The sequence below is a fragment of the Syngnathoides biaculeatus genome, chromosome 9 (assembly GCF_019802595.1).
Source record: "Syngnathoides biaculeatus isolate LvHL_M chromosome 9, ASM1980259v1, whole genome shotgun sequence".
Lineage (NCBI taxonomy): Eukaryota > Metazoa > Chordata > Actinopteri > Syngnathiformes > Syngnathidae > Syngnathoides > Syngnathoides biaculeatus.
Genome location: NC_084648.1, coordinates 24,472,251 through 24,490,800, shown reverse-complemented (window position 1 = coordinate 24,490,800; position 18,550 = coordinate 24,472,251). Strand labels below are relative to the sequence as shown.

The window sequence follows — 18,550 nt, the reverse complement described above, 5'->3', positions numbered from 1 at the left end:
GGACATGCAGCTACGAAGAAAATTTCAGACCCCTCCATGAATTCTAAGTGGAAGATCTTGCAATATACCAGGGTGTTCAAATACTTATTTTCTTCACTGTATAAGGTGTCGGGAAGATTTTTATCGACAATTACGAATTTTCAGGGGCGCTGCCATTTTCACGAGTTACGTGCGTGGATGTAACATGTACTGTGCCGCAACAAAGGCTCGATTACATGAGACACCATTCAGCCCAGCGCCGATTTCTTGTATTTATCCTCATCTGATGAAGAAATGGCAGTAATGGTTGATCGGGAAGATGGAGGAATACTTCCCTACAAATTTGAACCTGTGGCTGTAATTAATGTTGAATATTCGGATGGTTCATCGGGCGAAATGACGTGGAGTCTGACTACTCGGAGGCCTACGCGGAACATAAGTGCGTAAACAAAGCCCCCTGGGAGCTCCGGTCTGGCAGCCGCGGCTGGTTCTTTGTACTCAAAGAAGCGGAGGGAGGTTGATGTCTGGAGTGGTTTTTCTTTTTTTCCCTTTTTGTTTTGTTGCTTTTGTTTTTGGCTTGGGCTTTTTGGGACAAGAGAACAAAGCCAGGCGTTTTATTTTTGTGCATAGGAGTACAAGTCACGTCACATGTTGCATTATTATTATGGTCGACACAACTAATTGCCATAAAACATTAATTTATAGATTCACTTAGAGCCAATTCAACAAGCTGCAAACACTACCACTGTTAGCATTATTATACTGATATATGTTTCACGAGCAAGTGCTAGGTGTTGGACCTAAATGCAGGACTCCAAGTCAAGGACATGGTTTAGAATGTAGGTTTAATCCAGGCAGAGGTCAAGCCACATGCTGGCAATCCGAAAAGGGGATCGTACAAAAAATGTGAGGCAAATGGCAAAGTCTAAAAAACAAAGGTCAGATTACTTCAAGGCAAAAACATGGTACATGACACAAAAAACTTGACTATGAGGCACAAGAACGCTGATATGTGGCAATGAAACACATACACTTGATCCAAGAAGCCTGTATACTCACGCAACGAATGGGGATCAAATGACAAGACAGATGAGGCTTAAATGGATGACATAATTAACAACGAGATGCAGGTGACGAAAGTGTTGCCAGGAGCAGATGCGCATGAGGCAGAGGCATGACCACCCCCCTGACAATATGATTATTTTTACAAACATGTAATGTCGATAATTATGAACTCATTATGGAACATTCACCTATTTGAGTTGACATATGAAGCGGTATCGACTAAACTGCACATTTGCAATTAGGTCAATGATGTGGTTGCTTTCTACATGCCATATACATATTACAAATTACACAAGTTACAAGACTTGTAGACAGTAAAATGTTTATGGTTAAAAACAGAACACCATGGATTTGTTGATGAGAAGGCACACATGAACCTTACTAAAATTCCCATCTGATACTGACATACAGTCAGCAGAGATATATTTTAACTGTCGTCTGAAAAATAAAATGTTTAAATTTCAAACCCTCTAACTTCAGACAACTATCTATCTCTGGTACAGAAGTTACATTAGGGATGACAAATTATTGCAGGCCCTGGATCGGGAACGATGCATAAATGACCGTGTTATTACCATCCCTTGGATTAAAAATGTCGATTGCCAGACTACTCAAAACCCTTCACTCATTATTTACGTGACCTTGTATTGACAGACACAGACTTTTTGGGGAAAAGAAACGTACCTAACTGGAGCTTTTATTTCAACCAAATATTTGTGATGTGTCTAGAGCATGTTTTATGTATATTTAAATTTTGTAATGGTTTGATAAAACGTGTCAAAGATAATGATAATTTACAAATAATTACATTAGTATCAGCGGCACGTTGGCACAGCTGTAGAGCATTGGCCTCACAGTTCTGAGGACAGGGGTTCAAATCACCGACCCTCCACCCCTCGTTTGCATTTTCTCCCCATGCCTCGGTGGGTTTTCTCCAGGCACTCTGATTTCCCCCAACATCCCAAAGACATGCATTCATTGGAGACTCTATATTTCCTTAGGTTTGATTGTGGTTAATTTGTTTCCTGTATAGCACAATTTATGATGAGAGGGTGATGAATCACCATACTACAGAACCCTGATATAGTTGTCTAATTTTTATGACTTTAGAAATGCAGATTATATTTCAAAAGCATGGAAAATAATTTGATATAATGTAGCTGTTTTTGGCCGGATTTCTTGCTGCACAATCATCCTGATGGTGATTTTTGATGTTGATTTAGCCCCAGCTTTAAGTCTTATCCATGACATAATCATAAAAAAAGTCATTCAATAAAGCTCTATTATATGTAAATATGTATGTTGAAACTGAATATAATATTGTTTAATGTGATGAGGAAAGTAATTATTTTCAAGCCACATCTGCATTCAGTCGACAGAGACAGATTGTCCAGAGTGTTTTAAATACTGGTACACTCACCAATGTAAGTGTTTAAATGACTATGCTCTGATGATGATGATCTTGTTTGATAAAGATTAAAAATGGTGAAGAGTAGAAAAACAAGCCAGTGAGTTATGTATTAGGAGGAAGCTTTAAAAGACTGCATTGTACTGGTGCTCAATTTTTACAACAAAGTGGAACAGCTGGTACAAGCAGGTACATGCCTAAAGCCATACACAAAAGATGTCGTTGACCTTGTTTCCTAAGATTCAATGTGTGTGCATGTGAGTATGTGTTAAATCACTTTATGTGCACTGACAACCACTCATGCCCAAACCTAAAAAAGAAAAAAAGCGGAGACCATGGTTTCAGTCTTTAGTGTCCTTTCCCTTCTGCTCTTCTCGCTCTACACAAACGACTGCACCTAAAGGCACCTAGCTGTCAAAGTCCTGAAGCTTGCAGATAACACCACAGTCATTGGTCTCATCAAAGAGAGTGACAAGTCTGCGTATTGACGGGAAGTGGTGAGACTGGAGCTTTGGTGTGGCCAACACAACCTGGCATTGAACACTCTAAAGACTGTAGAAACGAATGTGGACAGGAGGCATCCTTCACCATTGCTACCCCTCACGATGTCCAACTTGTTTTGTGTCAACTGTCAATACCTTCAAGTTATTGGGAATTACTGTCTCACAGGACCTGAGGTGGGAGACAAACATCAACGCCATCCTCAAAAAAGCCCAGCAAAGGATATACTTCTTTCAGCTTCTGAGAGCACACGGCCTGTCATGAGAGCTGGTAAGACAGTTCTACACAGCGTTCATCGAATCAGTACTCTGTACCTCCACCACAATCTGGTTTGGGGGGGCTCCCACAAAAAAAGGACAAATTTTGACTGGAACGGACAATCAAAATGGCTGAACGGATTGTCGGCACCACCCTACCCACCCTCAATAAACCGCTCCCTTTGCAAAATTGTCATTGCATTGGTCTATAATGGTGAACTGCGAACGAGTAAGGGCACTCTGTTTCAGGCTTAACATAACATGGGGTGTTGATGCACTCTAACTGCTCTAAATGCTACAAGACTCTGCAACTTTGTGTAACTCTTATACAATAATTTCCTATTTATTGAATCTCTATTGTTCTTTGTTCTTGCTAGTTTGTTGTTGTTCTCAATACTCAACATGAGTGTAGTATCAGGGCGGCCTCAACTGCTGGAGAAAAAATTATTGTGTGTTGTTACATACTTCGCCATTTAATGTGATTTTTATTCTGATTTCGACTTGGCCAAGGTGGAAATTAAATTCTGGAGTCATGAAACTGTTGTTGCAGTTTAACTGCTTAGGGTGAACCAACAAATTGGAAATCTTCACATTATAATTACAAAACTCAATTATATGAGCAGGGGCAGTTTAAAGGGGAAATCCACTGGTTTGCATTAACAATGTATCCAATAGGTCATGTAATATGTACTCTATCTTGACAATGTAATGTTAAATCCTCTCTCATTTAATAGTGTTTTGAGAAGATTTTTTTATCGACAATTACGAATTTTCAGGGGCGTTGTCATTTTCGTAAGTCACATGAACTACTTTGGCGTATGTGACGTGTTACGTGCCATTCCAAATGCTCGATTACATGGGACATCATTATGCCCAGTGCTGATTTCTCTGATTTATCCTCATCTGATGAAGAAATTGCAGGATTGGTTGCTCAGGAATACCTCCATAAACATCCGTCACATACACCCAAGTAGGTCATGTGACTCACGAAAATGGCAGTGCCCCTGAAAATTCGTAATTGTCGATAAAAATCTTCTCAAAACACTATTAAATGAGAGAGGATTCAACATCACATTGTCAAGATAGAGTACATATTACATAACCTATTGAATACATTGTGAATGCAAACCACTGGATTTTCCCTTTAAAAAACATGCATAGTAGGCTAATTGAAGACAAAATTGCCTGTAGGTGTGAATGTGAAGGTTGTTTGTTAATACAGTGCCATAAAAAAGTATTTGCCCACTCCTGGTTTCTGTTTTTGGGGGGGATATCTATCACATAGAAAGGTTTCAAATCACAAAACTAATTTATTATCATGCAAAGACAACCCAAGGAAAACCAAAATGCAGTTTTCAAATGATTCAATTTATTAAGGCAGAAAAAAAAAATCCAAACATTTCTGACCCACTGTGAAAATACCCAGTTGGTACCTCTACTTACAAAATTAATCTGTTCCGGAAGTCATCTTGTAATGTGAATTTTTCATAGGTGGGGCGTATTTTACATGTAAATAGCATAACCCGTTCCAAGCCCACTGACCCCCCCACTGCCAGCAAAAATTAGCAGTCAAAGTCCATAGTATAAAGAATAATTAAAAGAAAAAAAAATACCTTTGCCACTGAGCAAAGATGCGAAGTGATAAGCAAAACGCATCGTGGGAGACAGAGGAGGAGCCAAACATTTGACAGCTGAGAGTAAACATACATACAAACGTACACATGCACACAACTTACTGTAATTCTACTAAGGTTTCTTGGGGTTCATTATGAAGACAGATGAATAAACTTGCAAAAAACATAAATTAAAAAGTTGTACTTTTCCAATGTGCGCGAGCTTGTGACAGTGTGTGACAGCGCTAGCGCGACTCGGTGACAGTCGAGTGTCCAAGGGAATCAAAAAGAATCATGGGTAAAAATTGACATCCCCCTCCAAGCCAATGAGATGCCAGGAATTTTACTACAGTGACAGCCAATGGAAGAGGAGCTCTATCGCATCACACAAACCAAGATACAGGGAGTTGACGTTCGGTGGAATTAGGGGAATCCAGCACTTAGTTTTTTCCTTTCATATCCTGAATTTCCTTCGTAACTGCAGAAAATATTTTTCTGAGCACGCATTTCGGAACTTGAATTTTTCATTACCAGAGACGTTCGTAAATAGAGAAACCAGTGTATTTGTCCCCTGAATCTAATAACATGTTGTCCCACCCTTGGCAGCAACAACTGAAATAAAGCATTTGCAATAAATGGTGATGAGTCTTTCACAATGCAGCCCTACGGGGGCACAAGCCAGTGCAATTTGTAGGCCGTTCCCATGTGTGGATAAATGGAGAGGGTTGCGTCAGGAAGGGCATCCAGCGTAAAACTGTGCCAAAAAAATATGAGCGTTCATCTAAACAATCCCATACCGGATCGGTCATGGCACAGGTTAACAACGCCCGCCCCCGGCACCGTTAACCTGCAGGGTGTCGATGAAAATTATGCTACTGTGGGTCAAAGACAAAGAAGAGGAGAAAACCTGATTCGTCGTCGTCAGAAGAAGAGGAATGCACAGAGCCTACAACTAATTATAAGGACTTTGAATGTTGGGACTATGACAGGAAAAGTTCAGGAGTTGGTTGACACGATGATTCGGAGAAAGGTTGATTTATTGTGTATCCAAGAGAGCATGTGGAAAGGTAAGGCTAGAAGTTTAGGAGCAGGGTTAAATTATTTTACCATGGAGTAGATGGGAAGAAAAATTTAGTTTTCAAAGGAAGAGCTGGCAAAGAATGTCTTGGAGGTGAAAAGAGTATCAAATCGAGTGATGAGGCTGAAATTTGAAATTGAGGGTGTTATTTAGAATATGATTAGTGGCTGTGCCCCAGAGGGAGGATGTGACTTAGAGTTGAAAGAAAAATTCTGGAAGGAACTTGATGAAGTACTTCTGAGCATTCTAGACAGAGAGAGAGTTGTGATTGGTGCAGATTTTATTGGACATGTTGGTGAAGGAAACAGGGACAATGAAGAAGTGATGGGTAAGTACGGCATCCAGGAAAGGAACTTTGAGGGACAGATGGTGGTGGACTTTGCAAAAAAAAAAATGTAAATGGCAGTAGTGAACACTTATTTCCAGAAGAGGCAAGAACATAGACTGATCTACAAGAGTGGAGGTAGAAGCACACAGGTGGATTATATTTTGTGCAGACGAGGTAATCTGAAGGAGGTTACTGACTATAAGGTAGTGGTAGGGGAGAGTGTAGCTCAACAGTATAGAATAGTGGTGTGTAGGATGACTCTGGTGGTGTGTAGGAAGATTAAGAAGAGAAAGGTAGAACAGAGAACCCTGTGGTAGTAGCTGAGAAAGGAACAATGTTGTGCGGCCTTTCGTAAAGCGGTGAGACAGGCTCTCAATGGACAGGAGGACCTCCCTAAAGACTGGACTACGACAGCCATGGTGATCAGAGAGATAGGCAGAAATGCACTCGGGGTGTCTTCAGGTAGGAAAGGGGAGAAGGAGACTTTGTGGTGGAACCCCAAAAGGAAGAAAGTCATTCAAGGAAAGAGATTAGCAAATGGTAAGTGGAACACGGAGAGGACAGAGGAAAAGCCAAAGGAATAAATTGAGATGCAACGTAGGGCAAAGATAGAGGTGGTGAAAGCTAAACAAGAGGCATATGAATACAAGGATTAAGACCTCTCTCTTTTCTCACCATCTTATGATCCACCAACTACTCGTTTCCTCTTGATAAAAGGAAGTCGAACTGACATAACTTCATCACATCACCAACACATTCAAATAAGGTTTACTACCATGACAGGAAGTCCATTCCAGATAAAATAACATTTGTTGTATTATGAGATTTTAAATAAAATCAATATTTAGTGTCACCATTGGAAGTCATACAAGGAAAGAGATTGTCGAAGAAGTGGGACAGTGAGAGGACTGAGGAGAGGCGAAAGGAATACATTAAGATGAGAAGTAGGGCAAAGGTAGAGGTGGAAAAGGCTAAACAAGAGGCATATGACGACATGGACACCAGATTGAGCACGAAATAAGGTGAAAAGGATCTCCACAGGTTGGCCAGACAGAGGGATAGAGATGGGAAGGATGTGCAGCAGGTAAGGATGATTAAGGATAGAGATGGAAATTGGTTGACTGGTGCCAGTAGTGTGCTAAATAGATAGAATACTTTGACAACACAATACTAGCGGGCCAGAAGATGCCTGAAGGATGGAGGAAAAGTGTGCTTTTCCCATTTTTAAGAACAAAGGCGATGTTCAGAGATGTGGAAACTCTAGAGGTATAAAGTTGATGAGCCACATAATGAAGTTATGGGAAAGAGTAGTGGAGGCTAGACTCAGGACAGAAGTAAGTTTCTGCAAGCAACAATAAAGTTTCTTGCCTAGAAAGAGTATCACAGATGCATTATTTGCCTTGAGGATGCTCGTGGAAAAGTACAGAGAAGATCTGAAGGAGCTACATTGGGTCTTTGTGGATGTAGAGAAAACCCATGACAGAGTAACAATCGAGGAACTGTGGGACTGAATGCAGAAGTCTGGTGTGGCGGAGAAATATGTTAGAATACTACAGGACATGTATGATGGCAGCAGAACAATGGTGAGCTGTGCTGTGGGTGTGACAGAAGAATTTAAGGTGGAGGTGGGACTGCATCAGGGATCAACTCTGATGGATGGGCTCACAGATGAGGTTAGACTGGAATCCACTTGGACCATGATGTTTGCAGATGATATCGTGATATGCAGTGAAATCAGGGAGCAGGTGGAGGAACAATTAGAAAGATTAAGCATGCACTGGAAAGAAGTACAATGAAGATTAGTCGAAGTAAAATAAAATCTATTTGCGTAAATGAGAGGGGTGGAGAGGGAAGAGTGAGGCTCCACAGAGAAGAGATAGCGAGGGTGGATGATTTTAAATACTTGGGGTCAACAATCCAGAACAATGGTGAGTGTAGTAAGAAGGTGAAGAAATGGATCCAACCAGGTTGGAACAGCTGGCAGAAGGTGTCTGGTATGTTATGTGACAGAAGAGTCTCTGCTAGGATGAAAGGCAAAGTTTATAAAACAGTGGTGAGGTCAGCCAAGATGTACGGATTAGAGACGGTCCCACTGAAGAGACACGAGAACGAGAGGTTGCAGAAATTAAGATGTTATGGTTTCTGGCTAGGAGCGAGCAGGTTGGATAGGATTAAAAATGACCTCATTGGAGGGACAGCCAAAGTTGGATGTTTTGGAGACAAGATTCGAGACCAGACTTGAATGGTTTGGACATGTCCAGGGGCTAGAGAGTAAGTATATTGGGAGAAGGGTGCTGGGGATGGAGCTGCCAGACAAAAGAACAAGAGGAAGACCAAAGAGAAAGCTGATGGATGTTGTGAGGGAAGACATGAGGGCAGTTGGTGTTAAGAGAGGAAGATGCAGGAGATGGGGTTAGATGGAAAAAGATAGCACGCTTTGGCGACCCCTAACGGGACAAGCCAAAAGGAAAAGAAGAAGGAGATGTAACGTTTGACACAATGGGGTTTTTCAGACGTTTTTTTAAATATTGTCAGCGCACATGTGTCTTCTGACATATTTATGATTAAGATAGTTGCCACTTCCCATTCGCATCATATTCGTATTGTGATAAGAGGCTTGAGATGGAAATGATGGTCTTATGGGACAAGCCGAAAGGAAAAGAAGAAGATGGTGATGAGTTTTTCACATTGCTCTGTAGGAGTTTTGTCCCACTTTTTGTTTCAACTCCACCATATTGGAGGGTTTTCTCACATGAAGAGCCCATTTGATGGGGAAATCCGGAAGATGTAGCTCGGGGAAGTCATGAGCTCTCTCCCCGAGCCGTGCGAGCGAGCTCCGGGGCTCAGGGGAGCCGTGAGCTCGTTCCCCGGTGAGCTGTGCCGCTCATGGCTCTGTATGGAAGTATACCTCTGTCTTCCCGATCAACTGATACTGGTTTTTCTCAAATGAGGACAAATCCAAGAAATAAGTGCTAGGCATAAAAGGTGTCCCAGTTAATCGAGGCTTTGTTGCGACACGTAACATGTCACATCCGCGCACATAGGTCATGTGACTCATGAAAATGGCAGCACCCCTGAAAATTTGTAATTGTCAATAAAAATCTTCTTAAAACACTATAAAATGAGAGAGGATTTAACATCACATTGTCAAAATACAGTACATATTACATGACCTATTGGATACATTGTTAATGCAAACCAGTGGATTTCCCCTTTAAGGACACACCATGTTCTTTTTATCAAATGCTGTGCCATTTTTACACCAAATGTAATGGGTCGCACACCTTGCACAAAGTTCAATTTTTTACTCGTCAGTCCACAGAGTGTTTCTCCAAGTCTTCAGGATCATCAAAATGTTTTTTGGCAAATGTGAGACAAGCCTTTGTGTTCTTTGCTAACAGCAGAGTTTTTCACCTTTGAGCTCTCCCATGGACGCCATTTTTTGCCAGTGTCTTTCTTATGGTAAAGTCAGAACATTGATCTTAACTGTGGCCAGGAAGGCCAGCAGGTTTTTAGATACTGTTCGAGGTTGTTTTGTGCCCTCCTGGATGAATTGTTGTCGGATTCTTGGAGTAATTTTAGTTGGTTGTCCTCTCCTGGAAAGGTTTATCACTGTTCCCAGTTTTCTCTATTTGTGGATAAGGGTCTGACAGTAATTCGCTGGAATCCTAAAGCCCTCCGAATGGCTTTGCAACCTTTTCCAGACTCACATTTCACAAATTTGTGGTTCGTCACAGTGACTTTGTGATGTCTCTGAACCTTTTTTTTTATAGTGGGTCAGGATGGTTTGCGTTGTTTTTGTGCCTAAGTAAATTTAATTTTCACTTGAAAAACTGCATTTTGTATTTACTTAGGTTGTCTCTGTCTGATATTAAATTTGGTTTGATGATTTGAAACTTTTGTGTGTGATAGATATGCAAAAAAACAGAAATCAGGTCAGGGGCAAATACTTTTTCATGGGACTGTATGTCCCTTAGGATTGGGTGGAAACCAGTCTAGGGTGTACACTGCCCCCTGCCGAATGTAGCTGGGATAGGCTCCAGCACTCCTGAGACGCTTGTGAGGATAAGCGGATCAGAAAATGGATGGATGGATCTATACACAGTTGAAAGCAAATGTTTCCATAGAGTATAGAAACAGATTTTTTCCCTTAATGTCCGACATGAAATCAGACTAAACTTTTTCTGTTTGAAGCAATCAGGATTACAACAATTATTTCTATTTGCTGATGTCATCAATTTTGTGAAGACACCAGTCCCTCCTGGGGCAAAATATCCTCACAACATGATGCTTTCACCTCCATATTTGAAAGTTAGTTCTCGGGGTTGCAAGTTTTCTTCTTTTTTTTAATATACGAGGGTTGCACGTGCATCCCTCGTATATTCCTAAGCGGTATGATGGCTGGACATTCTCATGGAACTGGTTGCCAACCAATCGCAGGCAACATAGAGACAGACAGCAGTCGTAGTCACATTCACAATCACACCTAGGGGCAATTTGGAGTGTCCAATTAATCCATGTTTTTGGGAAGTGGGAGAAAACCGGAGTGCCTGGAGAAAGCCCACCCAGGAACGAGGAGCACTTGCAAACCCCACACAGGCAGGGCCGGGATTTGAACCCCAGTCCTCAGCACTGTCAGGCCAATGCTCCATAGCTGCGTCACCATGCCGCCCCAAACAGAGCTATTAATCTTTTAAATGACAATGTGATGTTTTTTTTCTGAATAGAAAAACAAAGGTTTCCCGGTTTGTTTTACCAGAATCATCCATCCATCCATCTATCCATCCATCCATACATGCATACTTTACATTTTCTGAGATGCTTATCCTCACTTGGGTCAGAGGAGTGCTAATGCTAATCCCAGCTGTCATTGGGAAGGAGGCAGGGTACACCCTGAACTGGTTGCCTGCCAATTGCAGGGCACACCACGGGGCAATTTAGAGAACCCATGTTTTTGGGATGTGGGAGGAAACCGGAAAGCCTGGAGAAAACCCATGCAGGCACGGGGAGAAAATGCAAACTCCACACAGACAGGGCTGGGATTTGAACCTGGGTTCTCAGAACTGTGAGGCCAACTGTTAGGGTTGCTCCACCATACCGGCCAGAATCAACCAATGAATTGAAAACAAAACAGACAAAAAAAAAAAAAAACCTCCTTAATTCGAATACGACTGACTGCATCTTCAAGTCACAGACAGCCAATAACAATCCTCTCAGAGTGGGAGATGTGGTTTAAACAGACCAGAAACAAAAATTTGCACCAAGCGAAGCTATATGTCATAGTTCATCTGAGTGAATGGTGTGACAAATGAAATGAGTTTCAAAAAGCTCGTGTTTACACAAGAATATTTTTCTGTGCCGTATTGGTATTTGTGTGCAGTACTTACAGCTTTCTAATTGCATAATGCAGGTCTGAACATCCATGGGGAAGTTTTTTAGATCCATCGGACATGAGAGCGTTAATGTTAGCCTGAAAGCATATAGAAAAGTAAAAATGAGAAATAAGTGACACATAGACGGCTTAACTAAACTTCAAATGATGCACATCTTCCATATTCATGGGTTTTGAAAGACACAATTTTGTAACTCCTCAGACACTTGAAACGAACTGGCAATGGTTGTTTTGAAGAAAATAAATGCTGCTGTTCAAGTACTTTTCATTTGATAGCCCTATACATGAAACCCTGACTGTGAGTCCTGTGTGTAATAGCAACCTCCTGGTCAGTTACGTAAGTTTGTAACAATGGATAATGTTTTAATTCCTTATATTAATATTTTATATTCCAAATATATAAAAAACTCTCATTTAATCGCATTTCATACACTTAAAAACATCTTTAAAGATTGTTCTACTCCAGTGCTTCTCAAATAGTGGGGCGTGCCTATGCAACGGGGGGTGCATGTGACCTGGGGAACTTGCTTTTGTTTTTTGTTTTTTTTTGCCATATTAGAATAAAGTGAGTCACTGATGATGTAGTGGTAAGCCTTTGGTGCAGGCAGCGTGGGATCGATTCCCTCTCAGTGATGGTGTGTAGTCTGCCTTTCGCCCAAAGCTAGCTGGGATAGGCGCCAGCTTTCCCGCAACCCTTGTGAGGATAAGCGGCTTGGATAATGACATGAGAATTATTGTTGGCAGCACAGTGAATCAGCTGATAGGGCATTGGCCTCACAGTTCTAAGGACCTGGGTTCGATCCCGGCACCGCCTGTGTGGAGTTTGCATGTTCTCCCCGTGGCTGCGTAGGTTTTCTCCGGGCACTCCGGTTTCCTTCCACATCCCAAAAACATGCAACATTAATTGGACACTCTAAATTGCCCCTAGGTGTGATTGTGACTGCAGCTGTTTGTCTCTACGTGCCCTGCGATTGGCTGGCAACCAGTTCAGGGTGTACCCCGCCTCCTGCCCGTTGCCAGCTGGGATAGGCTCCAGCACTCCCCATGACTCTTGTGAGGATAAGCAGCAAATAAAATGTATGGATGGATAGGATGAAGTATAATTGCACATCCACTACAGTAGTCGGAAGTGGCGCTCTCATTGTCAGTGTGTGCAACGAGTTTTAGCTCTATAGGGGAAGATGTGAAGTACAAAAAACGAACCCCTAAGAGACAACACAAAACTTTGTTTGAACAGGGATAAAAGAAAGGCGGAGAGAAACAAAGACAATAAGAGTCATCTGAAAGCTAAGACAAGGAAATATGGCAGAACGTATGTAGCGCTTGGCTTCACCGTTAAAACAGTTGGAGACGGAGAAAGACGCCTGTGTTTATTGTCTAAAAGTGTTAGCACCAAACAGCACGAAGTAAAATAAATTAATGTGCCACTTAAAGACATTACACCGCAGTCATGATGATGAGTCACTGAGTTTCTGCGAAAACGTGCTTAATATTGTCAACAATCATCCCGCTTTGTGAAAGCTAATTCAATCAACCTGCGAGCACTGTTAGCATCATAAAAGGTAGTGTACCAATTTGCTCAATCCCAAAAAAAAAAAAAAAAAAAAAAAAAAAAAACATAGCTGATTCATTCATTTTTGTTGGGTAAGTAGGTATTTTGTATATTGTGCTCCTGAGTTAATGTTGCTGAACTAAATTTGAAGTTATTATTCATTGATTTTATTGACTGTTGTTTTTCACTATCAAATGGTGCAATAAGTCGGACAAAAATGTTTACAGTTTGAACAAGGATTTTTTTTTATTTCAGGCAACTCGATGCGCTTAAAACCTTTTAAGTTACGGACTAAATACAATGTGAATAAAGTTATTCTTTGTTGTAAGGTAAAGGAAGACTCCAAAATCTATATGTGCAATAAACCCTCCAATGTGAAGTAATATTATTATTACATATATTTTGGACGTTAATTGAAAATAAAAATTAAAAATAAAGAATATATTTGAAATCCATGCAAAATCATCGCTGTGGACCTGCCTACTTCCCTATAATTTTTCATGCATGATGCGCACCCATGTTTAATACCAAGCCTCAAAGTTGACCTCAGAATTCTGGAAAACCCCTTCAACCTATGTATAATGCATTTTTACAATGAATGATTTTTCTTCCAATCATATAATCAAAATGAAGTACTATTTGTTCTGCATTTTCTTGATGTCACTTTTTTCCAGCTCTGTGAACCTTATGGCATATTTAACGGTCTGGCTAAAATTTAGATTTTTTTTTTTTTTAATCGTTGAGCGACTATAAGTTGAACAAAAACTTGAATGTAATGCTTAAAACATGATCATTCACTCTCTGGCACTTAGGTTTGGGCATGCCAAGATGTCTCCAATGTGTAGAAGAGGAAGAGAACAATGCCTCCTACCATGCGTCTGGCCATCCCGCCTTTATGCCACAACTCAGCTTCCTAAACCACTGTTCATCTGTTGTTGTTTTTTGGCTTGTGTATCGTCTTACTTTGTCTGTCGTTGTAGATTTGCCTGTTAGTCATACACAGGTAAGCAGTCTGAGAAGGTTGAGGCACAAAAACGTACGGCAAAAGGCAAGGTCCAAAAACCTGACGCAAGGTCCGAAGACTATGAGGCAAAACCTGTAAACGTGAACAAGATGGAGCAAGACTATAGATTCCTGCGACGAATTGAAGTATGACATAACACTTGTGTACATACACACGATAGTAAAGTATTCAATACACAGTAGCACAAAAAACTGGCAAATGCAGAAAACACACTCAAGACCTTGTCTAATTAGTGTCCATGGAGTGCAGGTGTGGGAATGCTGCCAGAGGCAGCTGCGCCGAGGCCAGTGGCTTGGCCATGCCCCTGAAAACATGTAATTTTTTTTTTTTTTATTTACTTATTTTGAAATTCAGAGCCCTGAGTTTATTAGGCAAATAAGAAAACACACAGTTCTGCTCATAAGTTTGATTACCCAGGCAGAATTTGTAACATGGTTACAATTCTTTAAATAAGACATGAAGGGGCAGGTGAAACAAATTACATTTAAATTTAATGTGATTCAAATTAAACTCCCAAACATTTCAAGAAAAGCATTATCATTGAAGAAAACATAACAATAAAGAAATTAATGATGGATATTTTTAACTCGGTGGCATATTCTCCCCATGCCTTTGTGGGTTTTCTCTGGGCACTCTGGTTTCATCCCACATCCCAAAAACATGTATTAATTGCAGACTCTGAATTGCCCCTACATGTGATTGTGAGTGTGACTGTTGTCTGTCTCTATGTGCCCTGAGATTGGCTGGCAACCAGTTCAGGGTGTACCCTGCCTCCTGCCTGCCCGCTGTCCTCCTGCCTGTTGTCAGCCTCCCGAGTAAGGTCTATTCAGGAGTGCTGGAGAGGAGGGTCTATCAGGCAGTCGAATACTAGATTCAGGAGAAGCATTGTGGTTTTCGTCCACGTAAATATGAGCGTCACTCGGCATCAAAGTGGTAGACATATTGCCTGCAACATCATCAGCAGACGTGACACTGGGACATACACCATTGAAAACACGCAGTGGCACCTGCTATGGGAGAGGAACAACAACGATTTTTGGATTTTTACGACGCCCCTTCTGACACGGAAGTTCTTTTCGAAGAAGAGAACATCTGTCCAACATCTTCTGCAGGACCATCAAAATCTCACTGACCCATGCAGTCATCCCCACTTGTTTGTAATGCTCTACAATCATTCCTGTCTCCAAAAAGAACTTGACTCAGCCTGAGGACTACTGTCCTGTTGCCATCATACATGTCATGAATATGTAAGTTGAGAGGCTGTTTCTTAACGACATCAAAGACTGACTCCCCCCACCCCCAACTTCGACCCCCACCAGTTTCCATACCAGGTGACTAGATCAACAAAGGACACCAACGCAATAGCTCTCCAGACTGTTGAGTCACCTGGAGCCACCGCAGCACTACACTAGGATGTTTTTTGTATATTATAGCTCGGCCTTTAACACAATCATACTGGACATTTTGACGACTAAACTAGAAATCCTGGGCCTCCCTCATGTCATATGCACATAGACCAAGGGCTTTGTGACCACCAGACCCCAGACTGTGAGATTCGGCGCCCACCTTTCTTCCACCCACACTCTTGAGCACCGGCTCACTACAGGAGTGTGTGCTGAGCCCCCTCCTGTACTGTCGCTACACCTTCATTGCTGCCCTGTCTACAAGAATAATGTCACCTTTAAGTTCACTGATGACACAACAGTGGTCGGGCTGATCTCTAAGGGAGACGATGCACCCAACAGAGAAGAGATCCAGAAGCTCACAATCTGCTGTTTAGAAAACAATCTGGCACTCATCACTACAAAAACAGAGGAGATCATTGTAGACTTTATGAGGAACAGAACTGAAACACGTCCGCTATTCATCAAGAGTGAGTGTGTGGAGAGTCCACACACTTTCAAAATGGTGCCTACCAGTGCAGCTTCCTTCAGTACGTGTTCTCTGTACAAGAAATTACTTGCTAACCATTTGACTTTTTTTTTGATGACTCTCGCAAATTTGCTAATTCTTTTCACGGTGTAACTCATGGGCACTCTCTTCGGAGTGTAGTGGTGACAACTCTCGTCGCGTGAGTTCTCCTCTTTCATTCTCTTTTCATTCTTATAATCATCCTTCATCATCCTAGGAGATTTTAACAGACAAATTTTACCACAAACTCCCTAAATATAAGCAGCACTTAAAAGTCCGACGAGGGAAAATAACACTAAGACCAATGTTGTACCACAATCAAACACGTATATCGTGCTTCCCTTTGTTCCTCTGATCACTGCTTAATCTACTTAATAGCTGCATAGAGGCAAGTAATTAAGTGCACAAAGCCTTTAGTAAAATCAGTTAAAAAGTAGAAATTCAGTGAGCAGGTGTTGTTTCTGCATAACCAAGTCCAAGTCGCGGAGTTTCAGCGGTTTGGGGCCACACCTCTCTCCCGGACTGAACGCTTTTCCGGCGACATGGGGGATGTCAAACCCTTCTTCACCCAGTGCTACTTCCACTTCAATCTACTGGCTTCCGCCTTCCCGATGGACCGCGCACGAATTGCCTTCATCATATCCCACATGATGGGAAGAGCAGAAACTTGCCACTACTGGACCTCTTTTGAAAGTGCCATGATGCAAGTTTTCCAGTATGCCACACCGGAACGCGAAGCAGCAGCAACGTTGATTACGCTACGACAAGGGCAGCGTCGTGGGGCAGATTATGCTATCAAGTTTCACATCAGAGCAGCTGAAAAAGTCGATGGAATGAGGATGCGCTTCTCGACGCCTTTTTCCAAGGGATTTCATCGCAGATCCCCAGTCACCTCATTGCAGTGGATCTGCCGACCTCCCTGGATTCGCTCATCGCCCTAGCTCTCAAGATTGACCAGAGGCTAGCGATCCAGGGACAAGTGGACACAGTACTAGAAGGAGAGCAGTGCACGTCCGCCCCACCGGTTTCCCTTCTGCCGATGCCCATAATAGCGACGGAGCTGATGCAGGTTGAAGGGTTCGATGGTCCGGCAGAGGAACGACTGCAACGTCGGCGAGAGGGCCGATGCTTCTACTGTGGACGGCTGGGCCACTTAATAGCCCACTGTCCGGTCAAGCCCAAGCGCTGAATGCAGTAAGGTGTGTCTCAGGGCTCCAAAAGAGAGGAATTTACAGATCGCTCCAGTCGACTTACAGGAATTGAAGTCCGTGCCAGAACCATCAGAAGTGCCGTCTTGTTATCAGGACCTTTAGGAAGTATTTTCAGAGGCAAAGGCCAAATTCCTTCCACTGCACCGCACGTACGATAGTGCTATTGAGTTGTTGCCCGGCATCTCACCCGATCAAGGGAGGCTCTTTTCATTAACAGGACTGGAACACCAAGCCATGAAAGAATACGTGGAGGAGTCACTGTCGGCAGGACTCATCCGACCATCATCGTCACCGGCTGGAGCAGGATTCTTCTTCGTCAAAAAGAAGGACATCTCATTATGGCCCTGTATTGATTACCGGGGACTTGACATCAGCATCAAGAACAGGTACCCTCTTCCCCTAATTGCCACCACATTTTAGCTGCTACAAGGGGCCCGGATCTTCACCAAGTTGGATTTACGAAATGTGTACCATCTGGTAAGCATCAGGGAAGGGAACGAGTGGAAGACTGCCTTTAATACACTAACAGGACCCTAGGAGTACCGGGTGATGCCGTTTGGCCTAACGAACGCACCAGCGGTGTTTCAGAATTTTATTAATGATGTGCTATGGGAGAGACTGAACAAGAATGTGTTTGTCTACCTCCACGACATTCTGATCTTTTCTCCGGACGAAGCTTCCCACGTCGAGCACGTCAGGGAGGTGCTGCAGCAGCTACTATGACATAACCTATAAATCAAGATGGAACATAACCTATATGTTAAGATGGAAAAGTGCAAGTTTCACCAACCTTCCGTCCCAGGAAGGTCGACTCTGTTCTCCAATGGCCCACTCCCACCAATCGCTGGGAGGTGCAGAGATTCAACGGATTTGCCACTTTCTACTGCAAGTTCATCAGGAGCTTCATTTCCATAATTGCCCCCTTGCACGCCGTCATTAACCCCGCAATTCAATCGAGTGGGGTGTGACCTGCCAGGAGGCTTTTGATAGACTTAGGTCAAGTTTTACCACAGCTCCAGTTCACATTATGCCAGATCCAGAGAGGCAGTTTGTGGTGGAAGTGGATGCATCGGACTCGGGAATAGGAGCATTACTCTCCGAGAGGTGTGCAAGGGATGGAAGTCTTCACCCATGCGCCTTCTTGTCTAAGAAACTGACTCCGGCAGAGAGGAATTATGATGTGGGTGATTGAGGATTATTGGCAGTCAAAACGGCGCTGGAGGAATGGAGG

General features: G+C 42.4%; 1 protein-coding gene across 13 annotated transcripts in view; it reads right to left on the bottom strand.

Annotated features, from left to right (window-relative positions):
* The window catches only part of glra3 (glycine receptor, alpha 3), a 135,627-nt gene that overhangs the window by 33,300 nt on the left and 83,777 nt on the right, over positions 1 to 18,550 (bottom strand). For all 13 annotated transcript variants that reach the window (XM_061830002.1, XM_061830006.1, XM_061829997.1 and 10 more), the window contains one exon: positions 11,617 to 11,699. In XM_061830002.1, the coding sequence (XP_061685986.1) occupies positions 11,617 to 11,699 (83 nt within the window). The remainder of the gene's footprint in view (positions 1 to 11,616; positions 11,700 to 18,550) is intronic.